The following is a 27,721-nucleotide window of genomic DNA, read 5'->3' as shown; positions in this document are numbered from 1 at the left end:
CTCAATGATAACTGTGGGGTAGCATCGAGATGCTCGGCACGGAGTTGCGTTCAGGAAAAACCCGAAACTGGACAAGCCTTCCTGTGCGTTTGTAACAGCGAGGATGACGCGGTGTCTACCCGGCGTGCGACTCTTGGAAAACAAACGACTAGAAGCTCAGTTCCCAGCAGGACACAGAAGCGAGGGCAGAACCAACTAACGACAGTTTACAAGATGTTACACACGCATATTTCCACTGACGTTCCAACGTCTCACCCTGAACAAGCGGCACGGAGCCATCTTGATACAGCATAGTACGGCAGCGCCGTTAGGACAAACAGTATCTGATCGTTCCGAAGACACAGGCTAACTGTTAGCATAGGAACGTGAAGTCAAAGTTCAATTTCTGCCGTGGATTTCACCGTAGCGTGTAATTTAGTGTCATTAATGGGTAGTCGATGACTAATTGATTGTAAATATTACGGTGGCTATAAAAAATACGTTAGAGCAGAAGTGCTGGCTGGCGTTCACGAATTATTTAATTCCTTTAAACATTTTAATCAAGCAACCTCTCCTCCAGAGGGGCGGAAGGAGCTCAGTCACGGTTCACACACATTTTAAACGACACGCCAATAAACTTCCCAGGATTATGACTCCGTTTTAAACACCTTACGTTTTTTTATTGTTTGAAAATAAACCTTGACATAGTTTCAGTTGATCTAAAATGAAGATGTTACATGTTTGGATGCGACATAAACACGTGTCAAGTATTATCCACGACTCAATCCAGTATTTCTCTGTTTTTAACTTTCACATTTATTCTAACACGTGGGAGTTTGTGCAGCACATTTCCATGACTTTTCCAGGCCTGTAGTTGTGCTTCAAATTCAATGACTGCTCGTTTTTTTTGGGACTGTGCGGACACGGATCACCCAGGAGGGAGGTGGGGAGACTGAGGGGAACAGCCTTCCTCTGGTGGCTCCTCCTTTACCTGCTGGGTCCCAAACCACCTGGAGACCAGAGACGTAGTCAAGTCTCATCAGATCAAAACGTGACAAACTGATAGGTGCAGTTGTTCAACTGAAAAAAAAAAAAAAAAAAAAAATACCCCGATTGGCCAACGGAATACAATCACATGAGGTCGACCGCCCCTGAGGACCAGCGGCTCCTGTGCACCGCCGCGTTAAAACTCCATTCATCAGCCACTTCCAACCTTTCTGCTGCCTTCACAGGTCTTTGTGTTCTGGAGGATTTCAGTCCTAACAGCTGAAAACGGGTCCGAGGTTCTGTGGTTGGGGGGGGGGCGAACAGGTTCACTTGAGGACAGATTAAAAAAAAAATCAAAAATCAAAACAAAGACAATAAATGACAACATGCTGATCCAAACACATAATGCCCTGGATTTTTTTATTTCATATTGTGACAATTCAAGAGGATTCTTAGTCTTTCCCATGTGTGTGGTGGAAGTGTCTACAAAACCAAAAAGATCATGAGTCAAACGGGCCACTGGAATGGGCATCGATGGGATGACGGCGGTACAGACAAAGAGAAACTACAAGTAGCCTTGTTCAGTACCAAACTCTTCACAGAAGAGAGCGAGGGGTTCCTTTTGTTCTTTTTTTCCTGTTTCCCCCCGAATGAAGGCACCCGATAACTTGTGGTTCATGGCCTCGAAGCCTTCAGGAGAGTCTTAAGTAGAGAAAACTTTTTCTTTTTAATCTTTTTTTTTCAATTAATACATGGTTCTTCCTCGTTGCGTAGAAGCTGGAATGATAATGTCAGTTACTGCAGTTTTACTCCCTTATTGTTTTAGATCAACAAGTAACAAAAGAATGAAGTCTTGGAGAAGAAAAAAAAGTGGGGGATACAAAAATATTTATTTTATAAAATGGTAGGAGGGGGAGGTGAGGGATGAAGACTGAAGTCCATCTGGAGCAAACCAGAGAACCAAATCATACAAAAGCAGCATCAATTAATTAAAAAAAAAAGTAAAATTATGTAGTGCTTAGATTGGTCAGAAGCAGCAAGGTCTTCTGGGAAAGCGAGTCTTCATCCCCATTGTTTTGTTACTTGTCTCAGGAATAAATGAATGGAAGAGCTCTGAGGAAACGGATTCACTCACCCACAAACTGATGCCTACGACAAAACCAGTTCACACCTGGATATTTTTTTTTTCTACTGTCCTGCACCTGAATGTGTCAGCGTGTTCAACGAGACACGTGGAAACATTGTGGAAGAAGAGGAAGGAAGGACAAAAAAGAAAAAAAAAGAAGGGACGAGCTCCCGGCCATGTTCACAACATCCAAAAAAGAAAACCTTTTTTTCTAAGTCTAGCTAAACACTGACTACAGTACGGGGGACCGGTGAGGGTACAGCGGATTAAAAAAACAACAACAGAAAAAAACCATGATTGGGGGGAAAAAAAAACTGTAAACACGGCACAATAAATAGATCAGACAGCAGGTTCTGCACCATGCATGTGATGACACATCTGTGTGGTGCAACGTTCACACCTCATACTCGCACCAGTTGCAGTTTGTCGTTTTCTCTTTAATTTTGATTCTTTTTTTTTCAATATCTCGAGTGCAAAACATCACAAATGAACAATTCTGTATTCAAGTAATGTTATATACAAGAAGAGGGGCTGGGGAGGGGGGTATTACAAATATGCAGTACTGTACATATAATTGCCATATTAAGAATTTACAGACAATCTCTTATTAACAGTAACAAATAGGGAAATGGGGGGAAAAATATATATATGTATACTAGACGAGCATTGCAATTGAGTCCCAAAACGGTTGCTATGGAAACCCAGCCTTGCCGTGCTCAGTCCGCCACCACTTGCATTCACAACTAACAGACGATGCATAGCACCTAAAAAAACCAACAACAAAGGAGTGACGCTTCCCCCGCGCGGCCTACGGGAGGCTACGTAACCTCCATGGCCATTGTGTTCTCTGACAGACTGTTCAGCGCTGGCTTGTCTTGTTCGTGGTTCTCCCTGAGGACAACAGAACACAGGAAGAACCGTCAGTCACCGTGAAGAACACCTAACACTTCCAGTAACAACGCCACGAGTGCTCAAAGTTTTGTCTGTACGCTTGTCCCAGCCGGCGATGGGAGGGGCTGCAGTCTTCAGCTGGGTGGCTACTTTCCTGCCTTCGGAGTTGATGAACTTTCACGACCACGAAATGATGGCGAATAAACAGAAACCACGTCAAAGGCACCCAGCCTATGTTGGTACATTTCTGACACTAATTTATAAAATCCCAGAACTTTACTGGCTTCATTTTTTAAAACGACTTCCAGGCCTGGAAATGCCATTTTCAAATCTGATGACTTTTCCTTTCATTTCTTTTAAAATAACCACGTGGACTCCGTTTGCCGTCCCGTCCCTCGAGTGAACACGGTGCTTTACTCTGAACTTTCAACATCTAGAGATTTAATTAACAGCAATTAGTGTCCTCTCACCTGGGTACTATGTCCAGGGGGGATGCCGAGGCCGGGGTGACCTTGGGTTTCTGACAGTTGGCGGTAGCGGCGGCTGCGTGAGCAAGCTTTAAGGCGGATGTCGACATGGTGGCACTCAACGTCCGGGGGGCGTGGACACGTTTGCCGGCAGGAACCCCCAGACGGAGGCTGTTGTTTCCCAGCAGGACCTGAGTGGTGGCGGTGTTAGTGGTAGTGGTGCTGGCGGGGTGGGCGGTGCCATTGTTGTTACTGGTTGCAGAGGTGGAGCTGGTGGTGGTGCAAGGGTGCAGCAAGGTGGAACTTGGGGTAGTGGTGGAGGGAGCCGGGGCAGCGAGGGAGGGGGACACTGTGCTCGAGAGGTGCAAGCCCTTGTAGACACCTGGAGGGTCAGGAGAGGTCGGGAGGTGGGAGGGGTCATAAAAGTACACATTCATTACTCAAGTACATGTACTCATATTCCAAAACACTGGTAAATGTAGTACTGATTCAACCTGTTTTACTCAAGAACAACAACAGGGTTTTTAAAGTACTCATGAGTAAACAGTACTGCGTCTTTCTCCTCAGTCAAATGTCTCCATCTCACCTCTTCTCTCATTTTGTCAGAAAACTAAACCACACTAAGCTGTCAAGTACAGATTTCTGAAAATCTGCGTAAGAACACTAACAAAACAAAGTACTTGTACTTGGTGATTTTCCATTTTTGTTTTCAGGTAAATAAAGTCTCACACAGACAGCGTGACTGCAGCGCTTTCCTCACTGACGACTAAAACCAAGACGTGAGCTCAAGAAAGTCCTCCTTTTTCATCTGTGACAAAAAAAAGACACACGGCCTCCTAAGAAGTCTCCCGTCTTTGCGGGCTGAACTCTTCTCTCACAGAGCAAACGTGTGGAGAAAATAATTAGAGCGGGAGCCGTCTGACATAAGGTTTTACAGTAGTTTGATGTATAAAGAGCCAGCGCTCCTCAGAGCAGCGTTTTCATCTGCACAATCATCTGAAATGGAAATTACATCCAGCGACTTTGCTCTGTTATCACCTAAATCCTGCAGCTGAAGTTAAGTGGCTGCTGCAGCAGGTTTTGTTCTGACTGTTTCAGTGCTGTAATCTGCTTTTCGGTGCACTGCATTAGAGGCTTTAGGACTGTAATTACTTCACCCTGATTGTCTGCTCAGTGTCACTGTATTGAACATTTGGGTGAAGTGCACTTTACGTCTGAAGTGCTTCTACTTTTTATAAAAGGGCAGTTGCTTTTGTTGTTGTTGAAGAAGGCACCAAATAGAAATCATAGTTTTTCATGCAGCATGTTGCTTGTGAACACAAAGAGCTAAAAATGTCCAATTACTGAGCAGAGAGTGTCAGTTGTTATCATACTTCTTCAAAGCTCTGGCTCACCTGAGGGGGAGAGAACGCCATTGACTCCGCCTCCCAGGCCTAGCTCCTCCTTTGTTTTGAGAGACAGAATTTGGTCGGCGGTGACGAGGGCCGAGGCAGCGAACTGAGCGCTGGCCTGGTCCAGCGTGGTTGCCAGGCCCTGTAAGGTGAGAGGACAACCGTTTCAGTGGTGATGAAGGAAGGAAGGAAGGAAGGAAGGAAGGAAGGACGGACGGACACCACCACCCCCCCCAGCATCTCTGACGGGATACTGACCTGTGTGCTGTTGGCAGTGGCGGTGCTGTTGGCGTGCTGTTGCAGCTGGACTTGCTCCAGCTGATGTTTCTGCATCAGGGCCAGCTGCTCCTGATGCTGCTGGTACTGTTCGGCTGTGAAAGCTGAGAGAGACAAACGCTGGTTACACACCTGGAAACAGAGTCCCAGCCTCACCTCCACATAGCCTGGTTCCTCCCTACAGGTGCGTACATGGTTGTGTCATCACCCAACTACGCTTTGAAGAAATAAGAGATAAAATTAACAGTGGAGATGGTGATACTACGGGGGGGCTGGGTTTTAACTTTGAGTAACAGATGTCACAAGTTTGCTGGACCAACTGGTAAATTTGCTTGTGGCTCTGCCATCACTGTGGGTGTCAACTCTGTAACGCAGCACGGAGGAACGACGGGCATCGACTTTATCCGGGTCTGTTGAGGATGAACAAGTGTATTTCCTCAAAAGTGAGTGTGTTCCTTAAAGGCTTCATTGATGCTGACATGGGAACTCTCACCTCCCACACCTCTAAATTCTTTACACGAGATCTCTCTCTTTTGAGGGCACAAGAGGAAATAAGACCAACCTCTCCATCTTATTGAAGACAGTTGGTGAGCATATATTCATGAAGCCTAAATAGGAATTCCAAGTCATTTCTCCAGTACCAAGAGCATCACCAGAACCAATCCTTCATGAATAATTTGGTTTCTGAGCTACTCTGCTGCCCAGACCAGTTTCTGATCAGTTAGAATGTGTTTTCCATGCACAGAAACAGCACCTGTCAACCTCTCATAAGAGCATAATACTCATATGAGGGACCAGCAGCATTTAGTCTACATCTATCACTATGCTCTAACAATTTTACTTGACTGGTTGCCATGCAACAGCTGGCAACCGGCTGCAGGACAGGGCGGATGCTGGTGCTCCTGTGAAGACCCTCTCAGTAGGTAATGATGGGTTAAAACCATAAAACCATCCACTGAACGAAAGCACTACACTGGGTCACATGAACACCACACCTGGAGCCTGGGTTCATGGCGCCACTGAGACCAAATTCTTGTGTAAAACGTTAAGCAGAGAAGGATGAGTCAAGCTAAGCAGGTCTGACAAGCTAACTGACAACTGGCTGCTGGGCAGCTCTCACACCCTCCAGCTACTAGTGGCTATTCTGTCAATACTGACTGATTTACTCGGGATTGGAGTGAGGAGACACTGCAGCATCTCCTAGACAACCTCGCTGCAGCCCTGAAACCTGCAGCCACAACAACCACATGCTGGCTGATCGCATCCACAATGTTTCGTGGCCGGCAGCCGCCAACACTCCTGCACGTCTACTGGACTGGAAGCACCTATTGTATATCAAGATTAAGAATGAATCTAATGCTTCTTGGTTAATGAGTGCCAAGCAAGTTAAATTAACAGCAGCTGTCCTACCTTTTGGATATAATGTATCAAGTCTCTTACAGAGAATCTCAACAACCTTTTTTTTCTTCTTTTTTTAAACAGAACTTACTGCTAGAAGACCTCCAAGGCAACAACATATTAAGCCCGGGGCAGACGACCAAAGATAAACCAGATTAATCTTAAAACAGTACTTTTTAATCCGGTCATTTCAGAGAAACATGAGATGACCTGCACTGGATGTCAAGCTGAAAACAATAAATGACCATCTTAAAGAGAAAGCCTGAACACAGAACCCTTCATCAGTTCATACGCATTCATTCCAACAGCACTGCCCCTTGCAGCCTCATTTCTCTTCAACTGTCAACATGATGACTCTCATCTCCCCACTCAACAACAACCAAAAAACAAAAGAGGTTACATGAAACCCAATTATTGAGCTGATCACCACAATAGAAGACACAGCAGCCAGTTTGTGTGCAACACACATCCAACTACACCGACCTGTTCTCTCCCCATCACTCTCACTCTCCACTACACAACACAACAGCAGCACCAGACAGAACACACGGAACAGTCAAGCTACTCACCAGCAGTGGGTGCGGGTGGTGGGACAACCCTTCCCGAGCGATGCGAGGGCAGTCCCCCAGCTGTGGAGGCAGAGACTGGGAGCTTCAGGCCTCGACTCAACCTCCTGAACAGTGGGTGGGCGTTGTCCAGCTCATGTAGTGGTAGTGTCCGTGGTCTAAAGTGCCTCCATCGGCACGACTTTATATTCAACAGTATTTGACTGAGGTCCGTGGAAGAGGGGGAGGAAGAGGAAAGGGGCAAGTTGTAGGAGGAGGAGCTTCTGTCTGAGGTATTTGTTTCTGAGGTACTGGCAAACTTGTTGGTGGCCGGCGAGCGTGAATTAGTCGAAGGAGGAGGACAGGCGGGAAGAGGCAGGTTAAGAGTGTCTGAATCCACTCCCTGGAAAACATTGTCATAGTCCGTGTGTGCCCTGTCCAGCAACACCCTGCAAGGGAGAGGGAGGGGAGGTGAGTTCTTGTAGCTGGAACACTAATCTAGACAGCTGGATCTAGCAGATGTAAAAGCAGGGTTCTCCTTCCAAGAAGTCTTCATGTGACCATCATCACCATTCTTATACTCAATTGATCACCCCGCCAGTGACTCAAGCAAGTCTATATGACCAGCAGGAACGTGTCCTTGTGCACAGCACTGGCTGATTATAGGCAGTCGGCTGGTGGAGGGACTTGAAATCACATTCTTTGGAATCAAAGTAAAAAGACAAAGTTTGAGAGGATGGAAATGAACCAACCTGCCACCTCGTCCCACACGTCGCCGAGCCAAGCCCAGGCAGCGCCGCGGTACTGTGAGCGTAGTGAGACTGTAGCGGTAGCGAGCTTCTGCCAGACCACCCTCCCAGGCTCCACACCACGGCCAGCTGCCCACACGATCCTGGCGAGCCTGGAAGCAGACAAACACTGAAGTTCACACCTTTCATTCGTGAAGGTACAGTACCCCTGACCTCTGCCAGCTGAGTGGTGGTTTTAGCATCCTTGCAAACGAGTATGATGACAGAGTCCTGCTGGGCATGGACTGTCAAGGCCAATTGCCTTCAACACTTAAGTCACGCAACATTACATTTTACAAGAAGTGTTCCTCGTCGAGCCAGAGACTGCAGCTGCACATGACTGTGCCTACCTGCCACCAGAGAGAAGAAGTGAAGCTCCTACGGGCTTCATCTTCAAGTATTTGGACGATAACTGCACTTACAGCATAGTACTGGCAGCCGGCCTTCCTGCGAAAGGCATAGGCACCATCTGGGTCGTTCTCCTCCTCCGCTTCTGATGAGCCTGAGTGCAGCTGTGGACACAAAGGTCAAGGTTAGTAAAGCCCTATAACCCCGTGTCACCACTCAAACTATAAAATCCATCGAGGGATGCATGAGCTAGTTTCATAAAAACAACAACAGAAAACCCCATTATCAAACAAAACCCATAAAAAAGTCTCAAGTAAAACTGCTCTACATATTGATAATAAATGAGACCAGATCCGTATGAGCGTACCTGGGACAAGGGTTCTTCATCCGAGCTGGGGAAGTCATACTGGTTGAGGTCCTTTGCATTGAAGACAGCTGGACCCTGATGGTGGGGGATGCCTGATGACAGAGGCAACGCCTTCTGCTTCTTCTCATACTTCCTCTTCTGCCGGGGAACTTCAGTCTTCTCGGGCTACAGGGGGAAGGAGAGACACTTCATGATACTGTGGAGCACCACAAGCCCTTTAGGGAGCATCATCCTTGACGCAGTGAGAACACTTCTCAGATATTTATACACTCTAAAATGCCTCACGTGCAGCTCAACTTCCTCAAACCTAATATTCTGCTGAGTAATTTAAATATATGAAATAAATGTGAGCCTCTCATGTTCCAACAACTCAGCTCTGTGCTTGAGTTCTGTTTCTAAGAGCAGCCCTCACCTTGGATTTGTAGTCTTTGAGGTCCATGTGGTACTGGTTGGTTAGGGGGACCAGGGGAATTATCTGTGGCCTCACAAGTGCCCGTTCAGCCAGCACCTCCGCCATCACCTCGCCACCAAAGTCTGACATGACATTTCTGGGAGGAAAAAAAAAAAAAAAAGGTGTGTGTGTGGGGGGGGTTGTTAAACAATACCGCTTTTCAATTTGTCAAAATCGTTCATGGTTTGTGCGGTTAACTGATTTTTTTACATTGGAAAAAAAAAAAAAAAGATGAGCAGCCGCAGCTTTTTGTTGGTTATCAGTGCAGCTCCTGAGGAAACCCACCTCTTCTCAAAGATCTCCAGTGTGAGGTGCAGCAGCTCTCTCTTGCTCTTCTCCCTCCTCTTGATCATCTCCAGGATGGTGACAGCTCGGCTCAGATCCCTGCGTAGTTTCAGCATCTTCTCATAGGACGCCTCGTCATTCTTGCGGTTCTGATGATTGAATGGTGGAACAGATGTCAGCAATATGAACTGACAACATACTGACTATGATAATAAGGTGGACAAAGCAGTTGAAGATGCGAGTAAATGTCAGGTTTTGATATCATTTGATCTGAAAGAAGAAAAGTTGCATCAAATGACCACTTGGTGGCAGATAAATCCTTCATATGGCTGAGAGCTGTCGGTGGTCAGTGCTGAATCGTACCCTAAACTTACTAGACAGGAGAAGTGTATTGAAGCCGTGCAATGTTTGATTAGACTGCCTCACAGCAGCATACAGTTTCATCTGCTTAGCAAACCAACCGTCACTAAATTGTCTTTCAACTTGAGTAACAGGCCAATGAAGCAACCACTGCTTCAGTCTCCTTGACAGACAACAATATGAATGCAGGTTCCATCTCATTGTTTGCCCAACAACTCAATCTGACATGACACACCAGATTAATGCACAAAAATCACGTGATCACACTTTATTGAATTTGCTTTCAACACCTGTCAGCATTGTTTTGTGTCAGTCAGGGCGACATCACATGCGTCAATGACTGTGTTTACATTTGTCAACCTGGATCTGGCAAATCTGGAGCAACTATTGACAGTGAGACGGTGCGAAGTACTCATTTTGTGAAAATCCCTTCATGCAAGGAGAAGTCTGTTAAACCTGACAAATTGTCATCTGATTAATATCATGATTATTCGATGGTCTCTAAACTAACAGAAACAAAATGACCCACACCCAGCCCCTGCCCTAAGCAGCCTACTTTAAACCAAACACTGCATAAAACATTACGGACCACAACCCCCACTCCAGGTGTTCCAATGGTACAAATATCCACAGCCAAGATCATTATCGCATTCAAACAAAAACAACAACAAAAAAAACCTTTAGCGAGACGACCAACCTTTCTGGTTTGCATCTTCTCAGTGCGCCGTCGGAAGGCCACATAGGGGTCACTGGTGCTGGAGCCGTCCCGTTTCTCCTGCTTGACGTTGGGGATGAGAGAGTTTGCCTTGCTGTTTTTCCTCTTGCGGCTCCAGTAGTCAAAGACCTCCTTGATGAGCTCATCGTCCTCCTTCAGAAGCAGTTTGGCTTCAGGAAGGCTCACCAGCTACAAAGTACCGACAGGACTTAGACTTTAACAGGATGCATTCACAAAGCATAGTTAGTAAAATTAGTTATAATTCTGTGTCACCACATTTCAGGGAGGTACCCCTGTTTATCAGAAAGGGGAGTCTAAACTTGCCCAAAGGGGCTGTAAGAAATTTCATGGGTGAACGGAAACTAACTGTACTGACCTGCTGTCCACTGCCTTTCTCCAGCCGGTCAATCATCTCCTCAAACTGTAGGTAGCTGATCTCCATCTTCTTTTTCAATTTATTGACAAATGCATCATCGTCTGAGTCCAGGTCATAGTCAGGCTGCTCTGTGTCCAAGCTGAAAGCTGAAGGGAGATGAAACTGAATTATTATGCATGTAATTTTAAACTGCATTTGGTTTGGGCCATTGCCTTATTGGTGACTGGCTGGCCCTTTCATCCCTGGGTCTATAATTTTCAGTTGAGTTAGTTAACATCATGACACCCAAGATTTGTCTTTTCAGATTCAAAATACTGACCCAAGTTCAGATTTCATTGAGACCCATCGCCAATGTTGTGCTCCTATTAAGACTTGAGTCTCCATTACTCTGCCATAGCTCCCTTAAATTCAGTTAGGGTTCTACGTGTCAAAATACCATCCTAGATGAAGTCGTGCTGCAGAGATGTATCAGCCTGCAAATGGCGTTCTACAGACTTCAGAAAACATGTTGGGCACTGACCTCCACATCACCAGTTCAAAATATTCTTCTACTGAAATGTGAATGACAAGAGTTAATTCCTGCTGGTATTGTTAATCATATCACAATTGTAGTGTCAGTCAGAAATCATTAGATCTTCCTCCAAATCATTCAGCCACAGTTCTAAGCTGCATCAACTGTGACAGGCACATAACTGACTTGCTCCTAACAATACACTGGACTGGCAGAACTGAACGTAATGACATATGAACACTCGTCTTTCAAACCTGGAAACGTTAGCCGTGTTGTCCACATGAGCCACACCCTGAAGTTAATCTGACAGTTGAAAGCTGAAATATTTTGTCATGACACTGAGTGTCTAAGTTTGAGGGACAGCAAGTTGCTTTTCTTAAAGAACGCAATCACATTTGTCACAGTCCTCATGTTTACTGAGCTATGCAATCAAGCCTCCTTGTTTCACTGTGAAACTGAGCAAATACGTTTGACACCTCGTCACCAAAGACTCGTCTGACCATTACAACAGGATAAAAGCTGCTACTTAGAGAGCCAAATGAGCAAAGATCCTCTAGTCAGGAAACATTCTGAAAACTCACTTTCTTGATATTTCTGGTGACCCGTTCTTTCAGTTAATACAGTTAAAAAAACAAAACCTTTAAACTATAAAACTGGGTATAATCTAATGAAACACCATAGGAGGGAAATTATGTTTACAATAAAAAAAATGTTTTTACCAACTTCAGAACACTAATGTGGAATATTATATTATTGATGTTTCTGAACACCCCCAAAGTGTCATTTCAGACCTAGAAAATAACTAGGAAAGAGAAGTACAATTAAATGAAACTACTGCAGTCCTAATTCTACAGCATTAAACTCATTTTGTTTTGCTTTCTGCATCACATATTTGCCATTAGAAGAACCCGCTTACGCTGTATGTGAATTAGCTGCTTTGGCATCTTGTAGTCCCCGGGGTAGAGGGAGTCATAGTAGGTGATGTTGCTCTCTGCCTCGGGGACCGGGATGACCATGTTGTCCCGCTTCTCACCATATACCTGCTGTGCAGAGATGGCCCGCTGGAGATGGTGCTCCTGTAAAGATACAGATGGAGATGAGAAACCTAGGATGGACATGCTCTTCCCTTTATCTACACTGCAGGACATTTTTGACGTTCTTTAGCTTTTGTGACACAAGCATATGGGACTGCTGCTGCACAACCTTAAGACTCGACCATGTTAAAACTATATCTTGACCCACGCTCATAGTAGGAGTATGCAGAGTGGTGAGGACACACACACACTCCTGTCTTCATCAGTGGAGCTGAAATGGAGCATGTAATGATCATCATACACCTCCAGCTTTATGAAGACAGTTTAACTGCTTAATTTGTCGAGGACACTCGGGAATGTGTGAGCAAGGTTCTTGGCAGCCTTTACAGGAGGTGCCATGAAACATGTTCTGGATGGGAATGCCAATAAAATGGCCTGGAATATGCAAAGTCTAGGACATCCATGGTACCACACTACTAAGCATCAGTGAGGTGCCTGCAGAGCTCAAACAGACAAGAAGACACCCACCCCATCCTGTCTGTTCACCCCGCTGCCATCTGGCAAGCAATAAAAGTATCTGCTGCACAACCCGATTACAGGCTGTATGTGTCCTCAACTCATCCCCCACACTGCGATATACAACGTGCGATCCCCCATTTCTTCAATATAATTTGTTCTGCGAGTAGCAGAAAGAGCGTTCAAGTGTAAACTCTTAATACAACCCAGTTGTAAGATTCTAAAAAATAACCCTTTAAATCTTTACGGCTGGTGTTAAAGGGGCAGGTCTGTCTGCTTTCTATGCGCTGCTTTTGTCATAGTCACCCCTTGCTATGGGAAAACAACAAACTGGGCTAGCCGGAGGTCTGCTCAGTGTTTTTGGTGAATGTGATAAGCAACGCAGCACATGAACATGAAAAAGGTCTCTAAACTTGAGCAGATTTTTTTTTAGAATGATCAAAAACAACAGGTTTCCAGACTGAAGCCTAATATCAAGCTTCCTGACCTTTGTCATCATGTTGAGGGACAAACAACAAGCTGAATAAGCAGCACAGGCTAAACATTCCCCTGCAAACTGAACCATAGGGTGATTATCCTGATACACAATAGGCACCATTTGGCATCCAGAGATTGTATAATTATCAGATCAGAACACAATTTACACCTCCAATCAAATTTAATACTGAATATTTACTCCAACGACGGTCAATGAAACAGCCTCAGTTGACCCAACTGCCAACCACGCGACATCAACAGCTTTCAAAACCCTCACAGAGGATAGAACTGAAAGCAACTACTTGAATGAGAGGCAAAACTTCTTTTAGGGGGGGGCGCGCACACACACGGTCCAGTGGCCTTGTACTGTGCTGAAGCACAACTCCACCATTGGCAAGAGCTCATTCTGCTACAAGCCTGAGTATTCTTGAGTTATCACGGAGCTGCTGATACTTGCTGGTGAGGAATCACCCTGGTCCATCATAGGAATGGGACAGGCGATCCCTTGTTTGTGTGTGCAAACGCACAAGGGAGCAAACCCTCTCTTCTGCCAAGCTCTACTGTTCATACCCTGAGGCAAGAGGTGACAAGTTTACATCCAAAATTGTAGCCGTGGTTTTAGAATTGACATCCTGCAGCAGCTTGAGCACATTCTGCATTGTAAACTGTTTTCTTGTCTGTAACAACATCTACTGCACGTCTGTCCCTCCTGGGTGAGGGATCCCTCCTCTGTTGCTCACCCTGAGGTTTCTCAGATTTTTCCCTGTTAAAAGGGTTTTCTATGGAGTTTTTCCTCAGTCGATGTGAGGGTCTAAGGACAGAGGATGTTGTTATGATGCCATGTGAAGCCCTTTGAGACAAACTGGTGGTGAAAACGGGCTCTACAAATAAAATTGCCTTGCCTTGAAGAGCAGGTGAAAGACGAGTAGCACATAATAGTTATTGCCCCGCAACAGTGTGTGTCACACCTGGCAGCTTTCCATGTCATGTGTCCATGAAGCTGTACCATGCCAAACCATACCTCTTTTGCTCCGTACGGAACAATTACACCTGTTAAACGTACAGGGCTTCAGGGGACAAACGTCCTTGGGTAGGGTTCAGATCGCCCGTTGAGAGCCTACCACCATGTCAAACCTCCCTTAATTCTCTACTTGGACAACAATGACAATCTCCATAGCTTTACCATGTAGGGGAAATTACTAATTTTGGGAAACACGAAACCACATACTTACTGTCAACACTGGACACATTTTGGACTTAATTTACCACCACGAGTGTGGTGACATACCACAACCAATCCTGCGAAAAGAGGATGTGGCCAAAGGCAGCAGACATGCTGAGGGATTGACTAACTGGTTTACTGGCATGCTGCTCATCTGAACAGTCCCATTCTGTCGTAGATAGTAAAGCCGTCGGCCCAGAGCTGGGCATGCAGCCACTGGCAGGCAGTCTATCAACAAGGCAGCGTGCTGCTGGCTCGTACAACAGCTCCCTGGAGAGAAGGTGTGTGTTTATCGTTTTCCCTGTGGCTGTAAGACACAAGGGTGAACATGGGGGAGGAAGGGGGAAGAATAGCTGTGTCCAGGGAGGGGATGGCGAATCACGAAAAAAAACAGAGAAAGTGAATGTATACTTTTAAAATGATTAAGTGAGGCTGGTTGGTTGGTTTTGTTTCCATGATGCACTTCCTTTTTTTTTTTTTTTTATTAACCACGATAACCTTGTATTATCATTCACAGCTTCACACCAGGCGTGTAGCAGAAAGATGACTTATAATACTACATCTGTGACACGAAGGGTTGGACAATCATCAGAAGTATGTCTGACAAAATGAACTCAAGGCTTTCTGCACGTTTTGTACATCACGAACAGAGCAAACTCAACAATACACCAATATATGTTTCTGAGGTGTGAAATAGATAAAGTGGAAATAAATAATTTCATACAGGATCGACACTGCCCAGTTTAACATTTTTTTTCTATTCAGTGTCTCACATTTGACATTAATAGCATGCCATTTAATGGTTTCATTGACTACCGTATTGACAGCTGGAGTTGGATGCCAGCATATTGATCATAAAATATGGATTTATCAACATTCTCATACACCAACAATCACTGCAACCATTTATCAGCTTTAACTTAACCCTGTGTCAAAGCAATAGCTGCAAAGCTATGCACCATTGTTTTTTCCACTGATTTTCACATGCAGCTATACCTTCATGCAGACATCACAAAAGCCAGAGCTGGCATCATCCAATCACCAGCAGACAGCTTCTAAGTGTGAGAGTTCAAACCCAACATGAAAAAATCCTGCACTGATTTTCACACAACTTGGTGGACTGGTTATGTATGGACAAAGGAGGAATATTTTTGTTTTTGTTGTAACTTCACTCGTTGGCCAAAGTCATTTGCCACTCGTCTTTAGTTCAACCTGCATCATGTTAAGACTTTGACTCTGCAAGGCAAGTTGGTCGGTCTCCTCTCAGTCAGTTTTTGCCCTTTCACCTACGTATTGTGCTCGCTGCTCAGCCAGCCTGCATGCTTGCATTAGTTTCAGTATCACACCATCGCTGTTCATTCTGGCAGCTACTTCTTAAATTTAGTCTTAAACACATTAGCATTTTCATCTTACCGTTTTATTTTTCAGAGTGATAGTGAACGAAAATTGAAAATAATAGTACAATCTTAGTTGTCCGAAATTCATTCGTTTTTAGTCAAAATAATGTTCTCATTTGATTTGGGTATGGATACAAAAAAACTATACCAGGGACGACAGTATTGAGTGATTAAATGTATAAAGCACCATTGCACTCTTACTCTTAACACTTAGACTTGTGTGAATTCAGGATTCCTGGCCTTAGTTGGATATCTATAGCGTAGACGCACCAGAGCAGTGCAGCCAGGCTTGCCACTGTATTGCTACAACATCTGTTCATATGAAGAGCTCCAAGACAGATAATATTACTGCTGAAAAAAAACATCTATTGGTTTGGTTTGTTAGAATCACGCACTATAATTTTCTGCTGCTTTTAATCTCTGACTAATAAAGATGGGAGTGTTATCACTGGCTGGCCACTCTCTTATTAAAGAGCTAATGTCTCTCCCTCTCCGCTAAATAGCAAACATAATCCAAAACAAAAGCATGATTCCTTTAGTATTTAAAACGTCACTGTGACTGAGTGGATGTGGGTCAATATGTTCCACAGCAACAAGTAAATGTGTTTGCTCTCTGCAGGTTTAAATATCAAACAGTTGAGGGAAAATCGTTCATGTCTTTTAACATGTCACGTTATTTATGTCTGAAATTCTTATCTGGTCAAAAAAATAATAACAGCATGTATCTCTTCACAGTTGGTGAAAAAAAGGGTTGCTGATAAAACATTTTTTGGTTTAAGGCTTATCAAGAAAATGTAACAAAGCACATCGGAGAAATTTAGAGATTTTTACCAAAATTCCCCCAAAAATTAATGTGCCAATTGCCAACTTGAGGACACGAAGCAAGAGTTTGTTAAACTGGAAGAAGAATAGCTAGCGCTCACCACCAAGCCCTCCAACGAACACTTCCACCGAGGCAAAGATGTTAAATCACATCAACTTCTGCAGTCCACAGACACTTACATTCCAAGCAGTTGAAGCATCCCAAAAGATTCAAATCAAATAAGACAACTCAGTTCATCTTTGCTACTTTGTTTTTAAAACACAGTCTGCATTATTAATGTTCTGTCCTGCTGCTCATGTCTGTCTAAGTGAATGATGGGACAAGTCTGCTAAGAGTATGACAACATTAAAATTGTATATTTGGTGGGTCGTGTGTGGATTTTCAAAATAATGTAAAAAAAAAAAAAAGAAATCAAAGAAATTTTAAATGAGACATGGATGCACTGTTCTAAATGAACTTCAACACTTATAAAAACACCTTTTCTGATGCCAATTTCTTCACCTTTGTGATTAATGTCAAAAGGATCGTTTTAATGTGAGCACATTGTAAAAATGATGAGATGCCTGTGAGAACACTTAAGCACCTGACAGCATCAGGCAGAAAAATGCAATACTTCATAGCTATAATTCAATTAGTTAAACGAAGGACGAGGTCTTCAAAGCGTGAATCATTGTCTGTCTTTGGAACACCAACAGCTGACGCCTTCCCAAAGTCGATACCAACCTGTAGTCTCTACAGTCCATCCATAGGATACAGGGCATTCAGGTGCAACAAAAGTGTGCTGGCTAGGGCAGCAAAATGTGGACAAACCATAAATTGGGTTCAATGCATTTTAATAACAATTTTAGATAAAAAGGGGCACAAAGTTAGCACCAGCCAAATGCTGGGAAAATATTTAATGAATTTAAAAAGCTTCCCTCACATTATTGAGTGTACGGTGTAATTGAAACCGTTTTTATTATTTGGCTGGTTCAGAAATGAAGTTACGCAACACCCTGGCTACATACACCAAATCTGATCCCATTTAGAGTCACATTTAGCAAGTTATCAATTAACATCATAAAAGCAGCACCATTTTCATATTTTTAAATTGCCAGCTTTAACTTTATGCAATTGTTGTGTGTGGGTAATTTGAGTTTGACAACATTATTACACTGTGTCACAAAATGACAGTCACTTCTTTAATGCATTCCAGCTCATCTGCATATTGAACTTGCTAACACAGTGTATTTGTAGCTTTTGCTGTGACCCCCTCTGTGCATGTGTGCTTGCCTACATTCAATGTCCCTGTCCCCACCAAAATCATTTCCCCAGTGACTGACTGAACCTCTGCATAAATGTACCCAGGCCCCCCCACAATGAGGGAAAAACTCATAAAACCAAAACAGTCTCAAGTCAAAACATGTCAGCTACCAAACCTAATCAACCCCTGTTTATTTACTTTCCAGGCCCTGGCAACTTGCCTGACAATAAATAGAGGTGAACAGTCACACCACAGAGCGTTGGCTGCTGCCCACACAGACACACACCCTCCCCCTTAGTCTTGCCTTTTCATACATGCCCACTAGAGTCCAGATATAGCCTCCTAAAATGACCACATCCATCACTGTCAGGTCCACTGAGGCAGCCAGAGCCTCCTGCACCTTCCCCAGTCTAGCCTCAGACAGCTACTGTCCCAGACACTGTAAAGGCCACTTAGTGTGATGGACAGCCACAGGGGGCAGTCTGGTAGGAAGGCACGGCTACAGTAAAGCAGTGTAATACGCTACATAGCGGAGGATGATTTTTAACACCCAGAGTAAGTGTGGTGAGGATTTAAAAGCAGCCCTTCCGGCTGTTGGATTTTGACACTTTGTAAAGCAAAGCACCTGGAGTTTAAAAAGTAGGCTATGGCAAATAAATATGTATGTGCACACAAATAATTATACGTCAGGTCTACTAGGCAAAATGAGTTTTTCCAAACAGATTGTTGGGTATTCATTAGAAAGGACGCCACAACTTGGCTCATCTAGTAAGATAAATCAAAAAACTATTGCAGTCAAAATTTCAATTCCAACTTAGTGACAATAAGTTCTTGTGTCCCACAAAAAATAAGAAATGTAACAAAAATGGGTCAAGACAATTCTTTCACAAAATATTATGCTACATACTGTTGATACTGGAATATCGATGTCTATAATGTGGGGGGGGGACACAACAACTATACTTGTGTATTTATTTTAATCACAGCAGCTCTAGTTCTGCATAAAGGTTGCATACAGGGAATGAACACAGAAACCCAAGTGTCAATATCTGGAAAATGACTAAATATACAGGAACTCCTCAATATCAGAAATGTACATTCCTGGTTAAATAGATATACCATGTGTTCCACAAAAAAAAAAAAAAACAGCTTTCCAACTTGACCATAAGTCACTATTGCATAAGAATGCAGGGAAACCAATTAATCACAAACAAGGAATGTTGACAGTCTTCCATCAATGTGTCGGTGCCTGGAAAACCTCAATTCACAGGTCACTCTCGCAGACAGGTGACACAGCCCACATTCCAAATAAAGGGTCACAGTGGGAAACTGGTGGCCTGCCAGCATGTGTGTCTGTGAGTACGAGAACTGTGTCTGGCAGGCAAACACAACAGATGCCTGTGGATTCCCATCAGGGCCGCAGACACTGACCTGACTTTCACCCAAACGTAAACACAAGACAACGTGTCTGGCCCAACACAAACACAACACATGCGCTGACAGAATTTCAGTCATGACAGCTCTTAGTCAAGAAATAAAACTCCATCCAAAATGATGAACATCAGTGCACTGAGCCATGTTGCGTATTTTACACACTTACCAACGCTAACCCCAGAAGTTCTGTATTGGTCAAGCTCTAGTTGTTAACAACAGGACATTAGCGAGCCATTCAAAAACCAAACAAACAAAAAAAAAATTCTTTCTGCAAAGACCCCTCAATACAGTTATCAAGAGCTTACCACAAAGACAGGAAATAGGGGCAGGATATTTCAAATTTTAATTACATCAGAGCAAAATGACTCCAAGCATCCTTTTCTAAATCATGTTCTATGAAAACACTGTTATTTTGACATCAGTACTGCACAAATGTTTATTCCCGAGTACTTCAAACTTATGAGTATGCAGTAGTAGTCGTATGTTTGAGTTGAGAACATTTCAAAAACTTTACTGTACATTATTCTTGATAGTCACAAAAACTCACGATACCTTATGCTACTAGCAATCTTACCACAATGTCAGTAAATTACTTGCACCAAATCCTGCAACACTTCAAGAAAAACTTAGCACCACCAAACAGACAACATACACACCATCAATTTAACAATTATTACTATATCATTGGGCTGTGCAGTATTCGAAAAGAAAAAGTTAAAACGGAACAAAGAAATGACATTAAGGCACTAACGTGGTCATTAGAGCACTGATGAGAAAAAAAAGGGTGTAGAGATCAACTTATCTACCAAGTCAAATTTTCCTTTTTGCCAATATATGAATGTCTTGGAAATCCAGAGACAGATGGCTCCAAACACTGAGCTGTTGGCACACGGCGGGCCTTGGCCTACCTTTTATGATAATATGAGTATTACATAAGGAGCACTCCAGCTGAGCGAAGTACAGACTTTGAAGTGACAGCTACCCCCCTCCTCCGCCTGCTGCCCTGATCTCCTCCTGAGCGCCACGTGCCGCTGGTCTGCCAACCTGCTGTGCCATCTGACACACTGAACCCCTGACACCCAGCCTCCACATGAGCAGGGAGGAATAGTGGCTCCACTGAATAGTAACACAATCTGCCATCAACACATGTGAAGGTATTCCCCCTACACTTGCTTCCTAAAGCTATGTACAGGAACCCTGATGGACAGCTACACAGCACTACCCCCTAGGAGGGTATTAGAAGGTATCCTACTCAGGGGACAGAATAAGGGCCCCACCCTGACACTAGTTTTTGAAAAATAACAAATGGAATGGAAAAACAACACAGGTTTCACATGTGCCACATCTAGTTAACAAACAACTCCCTAAATCCGACCCAGCACCTGAGGGCTGCTGCACAGCCTAGATAAAAACTTTCAGTCTGCCTCTGTGGGAGGTATATCCTGAAACTGAACATATCAGCATTCCCTTCATTTGAGATGACCAAAACTCAAAAGGGGCAGGAGAAAACTTGCCATTAAAAAAATGATTAAGATCTCACAACTTTTAAAGGGACACTGCTCAACATTTAGTGTCACAACACTACAGTCACCACCAGCATCCTGGAAAAGCTGCTCATTTCCAGCAGTTAAATTTCATAATGTATGCTAAATCATCATTGGTGCTCAGACAGAATCAGCAATTGAACGGTTTACCTGCCTGACAGTAACACAGGCGGGGTGGTTACTGGTGTTTATTCCGTGTAAACATGGCTTTGCTAGCTGCTATAACTGTGAGATGAGCTGCATATATGGACAGTGCAACATGAAAAACTGCAGCCTCCAGCAAATGAACAAGCTCTGACATGCGTGTTAACAGGCAGTTAATTGTAAATTACGCCAACACAGCAGGTATTGTAAGCACTGATATGCACCGACGGAGCCATACAGATTTGGCTTTTTCTCCCATGCATGGCAGCAGTGTTGACATTCCTGTCTGCTAGTGGCACTGATGCCACACTTCGAGATCACTAGCTCCCTCTTGCCCCGGTCCTCTGCAATTACGCCAACACAAGGCCCCATCCTGACAGACAAGACAAAATGTCGGAATTGCCCAAGTCACATGACTCCTTTGTACTCAGAAACGCATCTCACGCACAAATAAACACACAAAACCTGACGATTTTATCCAATAATGACAACCGGCATTCCCGCTTAACCCGAACACCCGTCCAAGTCAACCGAACACACCGTTTACAACGGAAAACCGTCGTGTTTCACTTCAAAAAAATTGGCGGCCATTTTGTGACCGCTTGCGCAGAAAAAAAGAGGGACGCCTCTGAACAAGTAAAAATAAAGAAAAAATCACATTTAGAAATAATAAATGCATACCGATTCCTCTTCTTTCTCCATCCCAGTCGGCATCTGCGGCACTGCCCGGTTAATGGATGCATATTCGTGTAGGTCGGGTAAATCCTCACAACGGAAGACGGGTAGCGGCTTGGTAGCGTCCAGCGCCCGTGCCCGAAACGACAATTTACTCATTTTTCACAATTCGAGATGCAATATAAATCTATCCGATCTCCTAATATTCACCACGGTGACGAGTGAAGCTTTCATGGATGTTTCTGTGCGGTTAATCTCAGTTCTAACGTTCGAATGATTGTAGCTTGTATTTAGGGCGTCGCCAACGGAGCCGGGGGAAGGCCCGGATCTTGGTCGCTCTCTCTCGGACTGTTTTTTTCCGACGCTCCGCTCCCTATCGTTGGTTCAGTGCGCCATGGACAACATGGCGGACATTTAAAACTCTTTTGCTCTGTTTCGCTCGGAGCGGTCCAACCCCCAGTTCGCCGACCGACCATTCCCACTCGGTCCCGAGCGCTTGCGCGTTGCGGGGGTGGGGGGAAGGGGGCACCGCTTGCAAACTAACTCCTCTCCACACATAAATCATTGAAATAAACATTAGGCATGACCGCCATTGATACTGGTCGAATGAAATAAATCACTTAAAACGGGTAACATTTTAATGGGACGTCCACATTACAACTGTGTTAAAAAAAAGATACGTAAGCAAATAGATGCATTAAAGTGCTGATATACATCTACACATTAATATGAATATTAGATGAAGAAAAATTAATGCAAATCAAGGAAGTAATTCTTAAATCATGCAAATCAGTTTTACAATATTAAACGGGTGGATATAAAAAAGGTTCATGGAGCTTTTCAGGGTGGAATTTAAGCTTTTTACAGGAACTTATAGCGAAGGCTCTTTGAGCCTCTCGTCAGTCTTATGGAAATATAAGGTTTTAGACTTCCTGTATATAACTGGCAACCAATATCTAACTTTACTTTATTTCCCCAGCTCAGTTATTCTTTGTTGGTCATTCATATAATTTTTTCCGAATAAAATCTTTATGTAGACATATGCCTTAATAAATAAAATACACCAAATTATGTTGGAAATTCGTACATCTTTAATGAAGTATGTTTGAACTGTAGCATATTCTTGACCTTTAGGTTAGATTTGAGCATTCTTTAATTACGTGTTGCTGATTGAATATAATTTATGACTGTAAAGGGGCTTTTTAATATTTCATATTAATCTTTGTCCATGGTGTGATTTTAATTGCCTTGAACCCTAAGAAATCAAAGTAAGTTTATATGTGAAGTTTGTTCTATGGACTTACTTTTAAGTAAAGACTTCATGATACCAAACACAGGTGTCTGCTGATTCTACTTAAACGCCAGTAGAACGATCTTCACTCGCTACACGTGATGAAGAATTAAGTCTCTCAAAGATTAATCAGTCTCAAGTTCTCATTTTTCCTTTGAGCGTTAGTTGTTTTTATTTTTTTTTTTTCTCTGAAGAATGAAGTTCTCACATATTTTCCCCTCAGACAAACACCTCAAATTCAAGCGGAGGATCTGCGCCCAGCTGGGCTGAGCCGACTCTCCCACTCCAGCAAACCTGATTTATCACTGATGAGGTCCTTAGTTTATCTCAGGTGAAGCTTCACTACTGTTTGAAGAATGGCGCCCTCTTCTGGGCAGAGAAGCAAAGGAACATCATGATATTTGTGGAGTACTACAGACATGGAACTCTGTGAATATTTGTGTATCAAAACTCTGCAGTACTGCGAGTTCATTGACCCCCCAGCCTGAACCAGCTTGACTGTCCTCCAGAGAGTCAAAACCCTCCCAATGTTGGAACCCTGCTTATCTCACTGAGATGAAGACTGACATTCTGGGCTTCCAGGCTGGCCAGATAAGGACCGGGGGTTGGGTCGATCAAGGGTCTAAGCTGCCTACACCACACAACCAGAGCCAAGGATGTCTAGAATGTTAAAAAAGTGTTTTCCAAGGTCAGAAAATTCTCACAACCATAAAAGCAGCTTACCCACTGATGCTATCGATCACCCGGGGTCCACGCAGGGGAAATCCGGTTCTCTTTTCACGGTTTTATCCATTAAATCCACCGACTCCATCATGATGACCTGTGAGCAAATTCACCACAGCAACACCGAATCAAAACCTTTGCGCAACGCTTGAAAAATGAATTAATCACTGTTAGAAGAATTAAATCACGTGACACAGAATAAAGATTTAAAGGAGAAATCCAACTGGCGGGTTTTTTTTTTCTTCTCCCCATTTAAAACAAAGCTAGGGAGGGCGTCATCTGGGTGGAGCAAAGAGAAAAAGTTTGCCCACCACCTGGTGTCAATTGTCAGCACTGCTGCCTGAGCACACCTGGCTTGTTCCAGAGGGACGCATGCGCCTTCCCAGAGCGCGCAGGAGGCAACGCTGTGGGTGATGATGCCCCCCACTGCAGTTTCCTCAGTGGTTCAGTGTTCAGGTGGCCATGCGGTCGTTCACTGCGTTCTCAGAACGAGGGCTGGGCATCACATTTTAGAATCAGTTGGATCTACTTTCCTAAAAAACAAACAAAACTTCTCATGCAGAATCTCCTTGTACATTTGGCCTGTAAAACCAAAAGTCTGCTGACAACTAGAGGAGCGACCGCTGCTACCAATCACGGCCGAGTTTGTGAGGGAGGACGAGGAGGGTCACCGCTGGACAGGCCGGCATCCTCAGGCTGATGTAGTTGAAGGCTTGACACAAGTATGCTAACATTTCCTATCCCCTTCCATTCACTGTGCTATGCTAACTAGCAGTCTGCTGGTCTCTCGCATTAGCAACCAACGTTTTTAAGACAAACATTTCATAAATTCACAAGAGTGATTTTACTGAGGCATTTTCTGTCGTAAAACAAAGTGCACATCTAAATATAGTGGGAACCACTGACTACTTCAGGTACTTGATTGAAAAACCATCCAAAAAGAAAACCCTCTTGACTTTAGACGAAAGAACTGGATGTTCAACCTTAAAACTTACTTCTAGATTTCAGTGGATCTGGATCAGATTGTGAATTGTGTTCTGGGTTGTGCTTATTTCTGGAGATTGGGAAGGAATTTTATGAGCAAATTTTGATATCACAATTTTCATATTCAGTATCTTTGGCGTTGGAAATGAGCTTTTCAAGTGTAAGTTTCTAGTTTTATGGTTCGATCGTTGCCAGCCAACCGCCCTGCACTGGATAGACCACATTTGCAGGACCATGTGCTTTCATGGCTTAGAAAACTTTAGTGCCAATATACGGTTGGAGTGAGGACTCGAATTTGTAAACTAGCCATTCTGGATCTAGCAATGGTTCACTGTCAAGAACCGATACTGTGGTACGTTCTCAAAGTCCCGTTCAGCTGCTAAGGCTGTTGAACAAGAGAACTCAGGGACAAGAAGTGAAACCCAGCTGGCCGCAGCGTTGCAACATCCACGTGCAGCTATTTTAAAGAACCTACAAGTCAAGTGGGTAAATAAGTTCTAACTTGTCAAGAAGATGAACGACTCGCCACTTTCTTCTAGGCCATCTCGTCTGTCGGTCTGAAGAAGCTGTTGGTGAAGTTGGAGGAAAGAGTGTGCGACTCCTATCAGGAACATTAAAAAATATGAAAACTTTATGGGAAATGCTCTTAGTGTCCCTCCTCCTCAGAGCCAGACACGAAGGTAGAGACTCTTCCCTCCTCCGTGTTGCATTACGGAGCAGAGACCAGCTGACAGCCAGTTAGCTTAGCATCATGAATGGTAGTGGATGGGCAGTTTAGCATACCTCCATCTTGTCTGTTTCGCCTCTGGTTTCTGACTCAAACAGATCAGGTTCAGGATGTTGGTTTGTCCATCAGTAATCCTCCTCATCCTCGCGAACAAAGCTGGACATGACAAGAAGCAGCAGTTGCTCCTCTACAGAAGTTTTGTTTTGTTAGTTTGAAGTTTTGAGCTGCTGTGTCCACTCAGTGACGTAGCTTAGGCCATCAGATTCTAAAACTGACAATCGCACCATTTTTACATAGTTGTTTCATACCAAACATTGTACACAACCCTAGTTCTAACGCAGCCCACCCCTCTACCCTTTGTTGTGCTAAGCTAACTAGCACGTCTCAGCTCCTTCATGCAGCACAGAGGAGAGGAGGGTCTCCATCTGTCTGACAAGAACATTTCCCCAAAACTCGGTGTGTTCCTTTAACCTTCCTTTCGGTTGGACCCATTTCTGGGTGACTGTCCTGATCTATCTGAGCTACAGACAAGCCTTCCAATTTATTAGACACATTCCAACTGGTTAATTTGGAGTGTAAGGTCAGTGCGACGCTGTGAGTGACAATCGAAGCTAATGACCAAGCATTAAAATATTTCAGGTTGTCAAGTCAGCGTATGTGACCTTGATGTCTAAGCTGTGGGAATGTAGTAAGACAGAGGTTTTCAAATGGTGAGGTGGGTCCCCAGAGAGTTTCAGAGGAGGGTCAGTGGATGGAGGTGATCGGTTGTCAATGCAGTATGGCGTCATGTGGAACGGCCTCAGCGTACTTCATTTGTTTAGGACAGATTCAGTAGTTTGGGAGGAAATCTCTCTCTTTTCTAAGAGTCAGAAACTTATAAATGCCACAGAAATTCTGCACGGCAGCAATATGAAGCTAGCTTTGCTGCGTCTGAGGGATCAAATTACACAATAAGGCATCCGGAAATGAAACTACAACCAATGTAAGGAGGTGCCTTATTTCAAGCCTGGGCCGAGGGACGGTTCACCCTCTCTGACATTGTAAACTCCTGGATTTACACAAACAGGCCACATTAACAGGCCATCCAGTATTTTCATTCCTTGCTGACACTGTGTTGGCCTGCAAGTGTCACGAGGGTGGGGTTTGTCCTCCATTACCCTGAGTTTACTCAATCACAAGAATGCACAGAAGCCACATTTACTGTAGCTTCTGGTTAAAAACTGGCTGGCTGGATGTAATAAATCCCACCAACACGCAGCTTCATCAATAAATTAGTAATAGTGCTGCTGTAGCACTGAGGCAGCTGCATCTGTGACTGCATGCAGGTCTTCCAAAATCCCTCGTTTGTTGGTTGGTAGATTTTGTTACAAAGCCTTCCCAGCTCTTGAGTCCATGTAGGGAGAGGAGGGGAGCCACTGGGATAATACAGGGGGGGATGTGAAGGACCCATGTAGGCCAGGGCCAAGCAGTTCTCCGGTACACCACAGGGGCTGCCTGGCACTATTCAGCCACACACCCCACACCTCTGATCCAACAATGTTACAATTCCGAGCAAAAGATGGTCAAAAAAATGTGTGTTTAAAACCACACTGCAGCTGAAGCTTCCACCTTTGAGGTGAGGGCTTTTTTACTCTGGTAGCCGGATCCGGTATTTTTTTCCGGTAATGTAACAAATAGTAATTTTGTTTTCTACAGTGCGAATGATTGAATTCGTCTGGATCGATGACGCGTTCTTTACAAGCTGCCAGAGTGAGTAGCAACTTGGTGGTTTTAGTGCTGAATTGCATCCAGCTGACCAGCCAGGAATTTGATTGCGTGTATGAAATCATCTGATGCCAGAAACACTATTCACGGTGGGCCTTTTTATAATGAAGCGACCGTCGATTCAAGTTGTAAAACATGACGAGAAATACTCACCGGGTCGAGATTCCTGGGTAGTCTGAGAGTTTGAGGCAGACGGGCAACATTTCTGCAAGTCAGAAGTGAAGAAAAAAGGGCAGGCAGAACGACGCAGCTAGCCAGAGAGGGAGCCAACTAACATTAGCCTCAGCTACTTCTGCTATTCAGCCTCAAAATGTAGCGCGGAGCCGGCGTGTCGCCGGGAGGAGCCGCCGTCTGCTCGCTGTCCAGCACCATAAACGACCAGTTTGGTCGAGGAAAAGTCCGTGATATCTCCATGTCGATGTACGGCAGGTTGAAACTAGAGAGGTGGACACCAAAGTGCTA

The 27,721-nt window shown here is 44.1% G+C and overlaps 1 protein-coding gene across 3 annotated transcripts; it reads right to left on the bottom strand.

The window, feature by feature from the left end:
* Positions 1 to 636: 636 nt before the first annotated feature.
* Positions 637 to 27,721, bottom strand: LOC147262111 (enhancer of polycomb homolog 1-like). Of its 3 annotated transcripts, XM_086204517.1 has the most exons (16): positions 27,413 to 27,721; positions 24,135 to 24,317; positions 23,785 to 23,881; positions 12,178 to 12,337; positions 10,751 to 10,896; positions 10,357 to 10,563; positions 9,300 to 9,448; positions 8,976 to 9,111; positions 8,564 to 8,728; positions 8,271 to 8,360; positions 7,813 to 7,961; positions 7,085 to 7,509; positions 5,100 to 5,221; positions 4,845 to 4,983; positions 3,454 to 3,832; positions 637 to 2,983 (listed from the first exon to the last, which is right to left on the bottom strand). In XM_086204517.1, exons 4-16 carry the CDS (start codon positions 12,275 to 12,277, stop codon positions 2,911 to 2,913), a joined length of 2,280 nt encoding a protein of 759 aa, XP_086060643.1. In that variant the 5' UTR covers positions 12,278 to 12,337; positions 23,785 to 23,881; positions 24,135 to 24,317; positions 27,413 to 27,721; the 3' UTR covers positions 637 to 2,910. The 3 variants fall into 3 exon arrangements, with proteins under 3 accessions (XP_086060643.1, XP_086060642.1, XP_086060640.1); XM_086204516.1 differs by lacking the exon at positions 24,135 to 24,317; XM_086204514.1 differs by lacking the exons at positions 23,785 to 23,881; positions 24,135 to 24,317; positions 27,413 to 27,721 and adding an exon at positions 21,777 to 22,281 and having other exon boundaries at positions 643 to 2,983.

The sequence above is a fragment of the Aulostomus chinensis genome, chromosome 5 (assembly GCF_037954235.1).
Source record: "Aulostomus chinensis isolate RoL2024-O1b breed Wild chromosome 5, RoL_Achi_v1.0, whole genome shotgun sequence".
In the NCBI taxonomy this organism is placed as follows: Eukaryota; Metazoa; Chordata; class Actinopteri; order Syngnathiformes; family Aulostomidae; genus Aulostomus; species Aulostomus chinensis.
Note: the sequence above shows the minus strand (reverse complement) of the source record. Positions and strands in the feature narration are given on the sequence as shown.